The following is a 9,318-nucleotide window of genomic DNA, read 5'->3' on the forward strand; positions in this document are numbered from 1 at the left end:
CACTTTGGAAAGCAGTGTGGTGGTTTCTCAGGAAATTTGGAATCAACCTACCCCTGGACCCAGCAATACCACTCTTGGGAATATACCCAAGAGATGCCCTATCATACAGCAAAAGTATTTGCTCAACTATGTTCATAGCAGCATTGTTTGTAATAGCCAGAACCTGGAAACAACCTAGATGCCCTTCAATGGAAGAATGGATGAAGGAGGTATGGAATGTATACATATTAGAATACTACTCAGCAGTAAAAAAAACAATGACATCTTGAATTTTGCATACAAATGGATGGAAATAGAAAACACTATTCTGAGTGAGGTAAGCCAGACCCAAAAAGAGGAACATGGGATGTTCTCACTCATATTTGGTTTCTAGCCATAAACAAAGGACATTGAGCCTATAATTAGTGATCCTAGAGAAGCTAAATAAGAAGGTGAACCCAAAGAAAAACATATAGGCATCCTCCGGAATATTAACCTTCATCAGGCGATGAAAGAAGACAGAGACAGAGACCCACATTGGAGCACCGGACAGAAATCTCAAGGTCCAAATCAGGAGCAGAAGGAGAGAGAGCATGAGCATGGAACTCAGGATCGTGAGGGGTGCACCCATACACTGAGACAATGGGGATGTTCTATCGGGAACTCACCAAGGCCAGCTGGCCTGGGTCTGAAATAACCTGGGATAAAACCGGACTCGCTGAACATAGCGGACAATGAGGACTACTGAGAACTCAAGAACAATGGCAATGAGTTTTGATCCTACTGCACGTACTGGCTTTGTGGGAGCCTAGGCAGTTTGGATGCTCACCTTACTAGACCTGGATGGAGGTGGGTGGTCCTTGGACTTCCCACAGGGCAGGGAACCCTGATAGCTCTTTGGGCTGATGAGGGAGGCGGACTTGATTGGGCGAGGGGGAGGGAAATGGGAGGCGGTGGTGGGGAAGACACAGAAATCTTTAATAAATAAATAAATGGAAAAAAAGAATAATTAAATTAACAAATTGGGGAAAACAGTGAATTCTGGCAGAGAGCTTGTGCTAATTGTTTGGGTGAGGTTAATCACAACTATTCCAAAAGCAATAGAATTAGATTTATAAAGAGAAGTAATTGGATCCTTCATCACACTGTATCTGGCACACCAATAACTGGAGCTCCTATAATCTATACTAGTGCAAATAAACCAGGAAGGGAAGGTTACAAAACAGAAAATTTAAGTAAAATTGTACAACACACCATTGACAACTATTCAGGTTTTCAATGGGCAACAGCTTTGAGTTCAGAAAAAGTTGATTCGGTAATCATACATTTACTAGAAGTTATCGCCATCATGGGTTTAAATGCACAAATAAAAACAATGCTCCAGCATGTTTCTAAGAACATGAAACAGTTTTGTTTATTATAATATAAAACATATTACAAGTATACCACACAAGCCTTCTTCCTTTTTGTTTAAAGATAAAAGGGAAAATAGTGTAGGAGTTCCTTCTGTTTGTGTGTTGCTTTCATTGGTTAATTAATAAAGAAACTGCCTTGGCCTAGGTGAGCTCAATAAAAATCAATTAAAAAAATCTTAATAAAGAAAAGAAGAAGCTATGATATGAATCTCTATTCACTTGGTCACCCTGGTTAATTACTCTCCTGTCATCATTGGCTGGGCCTTTGATCCACTTAATGTTGGCCTTAACCTATGGACCTTGCATCATTAACGCCCTAGTCAAATTTATAAAGGAGCAGATCTCTAAGGTCCAACTAGTGGTCCTAAACAACAATACAAGCCTATAAATTTAGAAGAAAAACATCTCAAGGATTTTAAATACTACTCAAGAGAGAATGAGAGGGCCAGGGAGCCAGACCACAAACATGACAGGTTTCTAATAACCCCTGTCAGGGACTAGGCCTTTGTTTTGGTTGACTGGAACTGGCTGGAGTTGAGCAAGCAGTTCTTGGAAAAACCACAACTCAGGAGCAACCAGTCACCAGGGACCCCACAGCCTTCTGCTAGCTCAGGAGATGCCCCACAGCCTCCTGCTAGCTAAAGATAGCTTTCCCTACCCTGCTGTTGCAAAGTTCCTAGAGCCACCTGCCAATCCTATGAAAGTTTGGTTTATACCCACCAATCAACCCCCAGAATAACCTCTCCTCTCTAGAATTCCCCTAACCATGTATAAGAGATATGTGTGAGATTCTCTGGGGGTTGCCATTTGCCACCCCAACATGTTGGCAGTTGGGGTTTTTTTTAAAGATTTATTTATTTATTTATTTATTTATACATACAGTGTCTTGCCTGTAGGCCAGAAGAGGGCACCAGATCTCCTTATAGGTGGTTGTGAGCCACCATGTGGTTGCTGGGAATTGAACTCAGGACCTTTGGAAGACTAGTCAGTGCTCTTAACTGCTGAGACATCTCTCCAGCCCCTGTTGGCAGTTTTTTAATAACTTGCTGACTGCATACTTGACAGGTGGTCCTTTATGGGACCTCTCTCGGACCCTAATAGACAGCTCATAAAGCAGATGAGCTGAAATGGTTTCCCACCTGAGTTCCCTCAAGCTAGGTGTTCCTCTCCTTCCTGCCCAAGGCTACCGACTGTATGGACAGGGTAGGCTGACGGGGCACATTCTGTTAGAATGTGATACATCATATGCACATCATGCACAGCTTCATCAGTGAACCTTAGAAGAAACACTGCCGTGATAGTCTAGGCTAAACGCCATGGGAAGCAGGATTTCTGTACCATAATTTCCTCCTTTCTTTAGCCCAATTTCAGCCTTCATGGCTGCTGTTGGTCTTCTGGCATCTGCTCTATCCAATCCCATCTTTTAGCTAGGAATTAGACATCCCCATTGGCTGCTGCCTATTTATGACATCATTCTCCCTCCTACCCTACCAGCACCTGGTAGAATCTTGGTGTTTCCATGGTGATGCCTGTAAACAAATTTGGATCACCACAGGTGACCAGTGACCAGTAAGTGCTGTCTGATACTGGACACACTTGCCACTGAGGTCAGCTGATCAGACAAGGATAATCTTGCTCCAATGTACTGTGGATTGCTGATCCTCTCCCCCTGACCATGTCAGGTAAGAAAAGAAACTTTGAAATGTTTCTTCCAATCACTTCTCTGATTACTTTCACTATGCTTTTAAATCTTTGTTTAATGGGCACACTATTCATGTTGATATAGATATCTCCAGTTGAATGTCACTGTCAATTTTGGTTCTTACCAGGGGTTAGAAAACAGAAATAAAAAAGATAAACTGCACAGATGGCTGTAGAGGTACATGAAGGTAGTTGGGAATTGAATGTTACAGACAGCCAGAGATTTTAAATCTAAAGGCACAAGATATTGTCATTTTTAGGCACCCACACTGCTGAGATTAGTCTAGGTAAGGTTCCCTATCGAATACAGTAAACAACATCCCACTCTGGTCTCTGGCTCTTAACATCTACCCAGCCCATCTTCCAGAGCATTCCCAACATCTTATGTGCACTGTTGTGCTGGATGATATCAACAGGGGCTGGGTACTCCACGGTCAGTTGTTCTCTGCACAAGAACTGACACATGGTGGGGAATTCTCACAAAGATGCCCACTAGAAGAGTTACAAGAGATTAACAGTTACTGAGGAACTGATCGTTTAAGAACCCCTTAACCAACTATTAAATTAAGAAACAATCTTTTTTTTTAATTTATTTATTTACTATGTATACAGTATTCAGCCTTCATGTATGCCTGCAGGCCAGAAGAGGGCACCAGATCTCATTACAGATGGTTGTGAGCCACCATGTGGTTGCTGGGAATTGAACTCAGGACCCCCGGAAGAGCAGTCAGTGCTCTTAACCTCTGAGCCATCTCTCCAGCTCCAAGAAACAATCTTTTTCAGAGAGGAACCCCTTACTACATTAGTGTCATTAAGATGTCACATGAAACAGGCAAGCAACGTGAAACGTTATCACCAGGCTTTATTCATGCAGTCATATATGCATACGCACTCAATGGCTATACAAAAATAAGACGTCATGACTTATACAAGAAGTAGAGGGAAACAGGAGGAGTTAGAGGAAGAACATATAATTACCTAAATACAGTACTTATATATGAAATTCCTGATACATCATTTACGTAAAAATCTCAGAGTAGAGACAAGCCTGGTGGACATGGCAAATGTCTATGGTGCCAGAACTCTGGAGGGAGAAGCAGGCCTATCTGTGTGATTTCAAGACCAGAATGAGACCCTGTGTCTACACAGAGTAAAATCTGCACAGACTAGGGTAAAGAGACGGCCATGAGAAGCTGTCTAAGGTTCCCTACCTCCAAACACTTCTGTTCTAGGACACAGTTGTAAGGCGGTGTCGCAGCAGGTAGTAGAGCAAGACAAAGCAGGGGAAAGAACAGTGGTGTCTAGAGCACAGTGAGGGTTAACGCAGATCAACTAGGAATTACAGTTCCACACAGGAAGAACAGGCAGCTTATTAAATGAGTGCCATCCTATATAGTCACAAGAATCATTCTGAACCCATTTGTCTGGGATATGTGAGGGGACATAGGTGTTAGACTCCTCCGGATAGTACAACCTGGAGACAGCACAGCTCCTCACAGGAAGCGAGAAAGCTTCCATCTCACCATTTTCCCACTGTCCTCTTGTTTCCTACAGAAAATTGCCAAAGTGCACCTTTTGTTGAGACAGAAAGTGCTCTGCAGCCCTCTGTGCCTGTGCTGAGGAATGCCACACCCTCAGCAGGAAGTGTATGCAACTTCTACGGGATCTCCACCCCAGCCGCGAGTTCAGCATGGCTCCTGCCATCAGAATCCAGCACTTGTTGCCAGCAGCTCATGGACAGTGCCTCCCTTTACCAACGAGCTGGCACTACCACGTTGACTGCACTGACCGACCAGAACCAGATCTCCACCCTGGCACTCCCCTATGCAGGTGTTCTCCAGTGTGACCTCACAGGAAGCTCTGACAGGAGAGAAACTGCATTCCAGGACTTCACTGTAACTATCATTGACCAGAATACCACACTCTCCTCCCTGGCTATGACAGCCCAGTGTGATAACATTCTAGATCCCAATGCCTTAGTCCCTCTTTATCCAACACACTCTGCCAGCCTCGTCCAGGCCACACCATCAGAGGTGCCAAATCAAGGATACAACCTGGCACCTTCCTACCAGGATGGCAGCCAGCTCTATTACTACAGCCTCAACAGCCTGAGCCCTCTGACGGCTGGAGAATTCGAGCAGTGCCTGCAGGCCTATCGCCTTGTGTCATACTCTGGAACTCAGGCCTCCTCCCTGCAACCAGAGACGGTGATGATGCTAAGGGAGTTTCATTCAATGAACGTTCAAACACCTTTCTCCACCTCTGCCTTCTACTATCCCACATCTGCTCAAGCCATGCCGGACAGCAGCCTTCAAGGTGAGAACAGAGCCAGGAGGGGAAGGAGTGAGATCAACCCTCGAACAAAGAGGGCACAACTTACCTCTTAGTAGTGGACAGTCCATACAAAGGGAGACTGTGAGTTCTGATAGTTTAGGTTTGCCTCGGGCTCATCATCGCAGTCTTCAGTCTCTATAATGAGAGAATGCAGGGCAATGAGTGGCATCCATCCCTCGTTAAGACATGTCCGAGGACCACCCCCACAGACACGCATGTCACCCTGCAAGCTAATTTGTCCCATCCATCAACACAGGGCAATCACCTCTTTCCTAATCTATTGCTCAGGGCTCTAGAGGACACAAAGGCCTTTCTGTCTTCATAACACTTGATATTCCCTGTGTTGAGATCTGACTCTGGAGCAATGCAACTCCAAACCAGTCCTGGAGGAACTATTACTCCCAGATTCCAAGTGCTGGCCCTGCAATTCTCTTACAAATATAAGTGCATCCAGAGTCCAGTATAACCCATGTACAATTGCTAAGTTAGGTGAAGCTTCTTTCTCTGTGTGTCTCTCTCTGTCTCTCTCTCTCTTTTTGTCTCTCTCTGTCTCTCTCTCTCTCTTTTTGTCTGTCTGTCTCTCTCTCTCTCTCTCTCTCTCTCTCTCTCTCTCTCTCTTGCAAAGACCATGATCATTAGGACATGTTTTCTACAACACAGTTGCACGCAAGCCCAAAGATTTTACCATTTTGTTTGTTTGTTCTCTTTTGCTTTGCTTTTCGAGACAGGGTTTCTCTGTTCCACCCTGACTGTCCTGGAGCTTGCTTTGTAGCCCAGCCTGGCCTTGAACGCAGAGATCTAACTGCCTCTGCCTCCCAAGTGCTGAGATGAAAGGTGTGTGCCACCACTCCCTGGCTGATTTTACTTTCTTAAACCAATTTTTATGTCACTAATAACAAGACTGTGAAATGTGGGGCTGGAGGAAATCCTGGGTTGTTGAACTGCTTGCCTTGCAGGAGTGAGGAACTTGGTTTGGATACCTAAAGCCACATAAAAAGCCAAGATTCTGGGGGTATTTAAGTAATGACAAAAACTGAAAGAAGTTGGAATAGATGGATAAGTTCTTAAAAATGATGGACCAGACAACCTACCTAATAACAAAGTTACAAGGAAATGAAGGGTACACTTTCAAAGACAAAGGGTAAACCAAGAGAGGAGCACACACCAAGGGAATTCTGTAACCTCCCCATGGTGAAGACATATGCACACACCACACAAACACAAAGGAACACACAATCATCTGTGAAAACGTGACTTTGCATTATCACCAGAAAGAACAGAGCACTCACCACGAGTCTCCCAATAGAGGTGCTGCCCCTTGCTATTCAAGCAGAGCTCATAGGAATGCCTGCCCCACTGCTGTAGGGCCTCAGTGCTGAGGAGCACTGAAAGGAGGGGAACAGGAGGGGAGCATCTCACTTACCAGGCACTGACTTCTTACTTGACTCTTTTTCAGTGGTGGAAATGGAGCCGCCCCTGGAATTGACACCTTCAGCTCAGACATTCTGTTTGCTGCAGAGTCCAGACCTTGGCAATGCCTGCACCCATGACACCCGGATGAGGACACCACCTGTCAGTGAGGACAGGTCATTAACTGCCCCCATCCACAGTCCTTCAGAATTCCTGCCCTTGCCTCCAGCTCCAAGCCTGGAACAAACAGAAAATAACAACTTGGATTTCAAGACAGCAGATCTATCAACACCTCTGGTTACCTATGAGGGCACAAAAGAAAACCAAGACCCAGCACTCCTACCTTTAGTGCACCCCGACATTCAGCAGACCCTGAACTACACTGATGCTGAAAGCCTACGGCAGAACCTTGTTCTTGACAATGACGCCTTGGGAAACAGCAGCCTAGGTCAGGAAGAGCCTGGGGTGCTTCAGAGTGTGGTGGGCTCCAACATGGACTTTGCAGACATGACTGCACTAGTGGCAGATATTCACCTTCCCCAACTCTTCAACTCCCTCACAGAGCTAAACCAATTCCAAGATCCCAGAGCAGCTCAATCCAAAGACTCCACAGTCATCGGGAGGGATCAGGCCCAGGAAAGCTCCAGCGTCATCAGTGCACTCTCAGACCAAGCAAGAAAGAATGACCAGAAAGTCTCGGAGCTGCCTGATGGAGCTCCTCAAGCCAGAATCCAGCTCCAGAAACTGGTGGAGGGAGAAGAGGCTGTGGGCAGTGCTGGGTTCAGTGAAGGGGCTTTCGACAATGTGGCCAAGCATTTGGAGGGCAAAGCTCAGAAAGCCACACCCAGCAAGCGCAGCAGAGCTAGGGCACATGGGCAAGACAAGGCCAAGAAGACTAGAGAAAACAACTCCAAGAAAACAGAGGAGCTGAAGCCATCAAGTCACAGAGTCAAGGCAGAAGAGAAGCCCGCCATCCCCAAGACCAAGAGGAAGAGGAATCCACCTGAGCTCAGCCACGACAGCTTTAAGAAGCCTCGAACTCACCTTGGCATGCACATGCTGGAGTCCGTGCAGGTCTTTCACCCACTGGGGAAGAAGAGTGAGAGGAAAACTGGCGTCTCCTCCTCCCGGGCTCTGCTGAACTTGAGCAGCAACAAAGATCCCAGGACAGGTCCTGATACCACATCCCTGCTGGATATGCCACGGGAGGGCCAAAGCCTTGACAAAAGCCTGGGCAAGATTCAGAGACCAGGGAGCAGTGCTCACAAGCGGTGTCCATCTCCATCCCAGTATGAGCTGCCCCCACCTGGGAAGGTCAAGTTAGTACCTCTGCCTTTCCCAGTCCTGGACAAGCCTCAAACCAAACCTGTTTCTAGAAAGCTTCTCTGCCTGGCTTCACGCAGGCCCACTGTGGCTTACCCAATGAGGCCTCACTCCCACTCAGCTCAACCTCCCACGCTCAAGCCATCCCAACCAGCTCCTGCCAGCACATCTTTGATGGCCTCTGACAAGCCAGCTCTGCCAAACGGCACCAGTGCCACACGAGCCAACATAACCAAGCCCACCCAGTCTTGCCCTGGGCCTCAGCCGGCTGCCTCTTTGCCTGCACCCTCCAGAGCATCATCTCACACTTCACTCCACAGGGAGCCTCTTTCTGCTGCCAGGAACAAGGCCCTCTCATCTCCCAAAGCTAAAACCCAATACCTGCTGCTAGACTTCAGTTGCCAACCCATCCCATGGAGGAAAGTGGACATTCCGGGGCCTGTCATCTCACAGCCCATCACTGAAGAGCAGAGGCCAGAGAGGGAGGCCATGAAGAGGCGGGCTCAACAGGAGCGAGCGAATGCTGCCAAGTACACCTCTCTGGGGAAACTGCAGTTTTTCCTTCAGAGGGAGAAGGATATGGAAATTTCGAAATATTATGGCTATGCAATGTAAGAGCTAGCCAGGTTTTCAGAGTAAAGTGCTGTTCAATGTGACTAAGAAGAGATACAAGTACCAAAACACATGCATACATAGGTTTTAAAGACTTATGTGAATATATTGATACATTGGCACAAGTATAGGCGTACAGATGACATGTAGATATATAGATGGATATGTAAAATATTTCTATTCACACATACTTGAGTACTTAGGAAAACTCTCTAAAAATCTTAAGTCTGTTATTTTATTTGTGAGTGATGAGTGGTTGAATATTTCTCTCTGATAATTTAGCATTTATGTTTTCTAATTGCAGTATCATATTCTATATGAAATAAAGCTCACAAAATATGTATTTAATCTTGGATCAGTTAATAAAAAGCTATAGTGGTATTAAAATCGCTCTTGTGACTTCATTCTCTGGACAGGGGATGTCTTGAAGCACATACTGAGTGTGAGGGCACTCCTTGTCACCGCAGTCCGCCCAGCTCTCATCTCTCCCCACAGGGCTTAGTCATCATTTTCCGCTACAGAGCTTTGCCTCTAGTCTCCTGAA

The 9,318-nt window shown here is 46.0% G+C and overlaps 1 protein-coding gene across 1 annotated transcript; it reads left to right on the plus strand.

The window, feature by feature from the left end:
* The first annotated feature begins 3,069 nt into the window (after positions 1 to 3,069).
* Positions 3,070 to 8,777, plus strand: LOC121433376 (uncharacterized protein C2orf78 homolog). Its single transcript, XM_041631748.1, has 3 exons — positions 3,070 to 3,076; positions 4,650 to 5,411; positions 6,886 to 8,777. The coding sequence occupies exons 1-3, from the start codon at positions 3,070 to 3,072 to the stop codon at positions 8,775 to 8,777; spliced, it is 2,661 nt and encodes an 886-aa protein (XP_041487682.1).
* Positions 8,778 to 9,318: the final 541 nt, after the last annotated feature.

The sequence above is a fragment of the Microtus oregoni genome, unplaced genomic scaffold (genome assembly GCF_018167655.1).
Source record: "Microtus oregoni isolate MIOR12 unplaced genomic scaffold, Mior012 000038F_ref0000394, whole genome shotgun sequence".
Classification (NCBI taxonomy): Eukaryota; Metazoa; Chordata; class Mammalia; order Rodentia; family Cricetidae; genus Microtus; species Microtus oregoni.

Coding starts and splice junctions, on each gene's coding strand:
- LOC121433376 (XM_041631748.1), top strand. Junction 5,412..6,885: donor GCCGGACAGCAGCCTTCAAG/GTGAGAACAGAG, acceptor ACTCTTTTTCAG/TGGTGGAAATGGAGCCGCCC.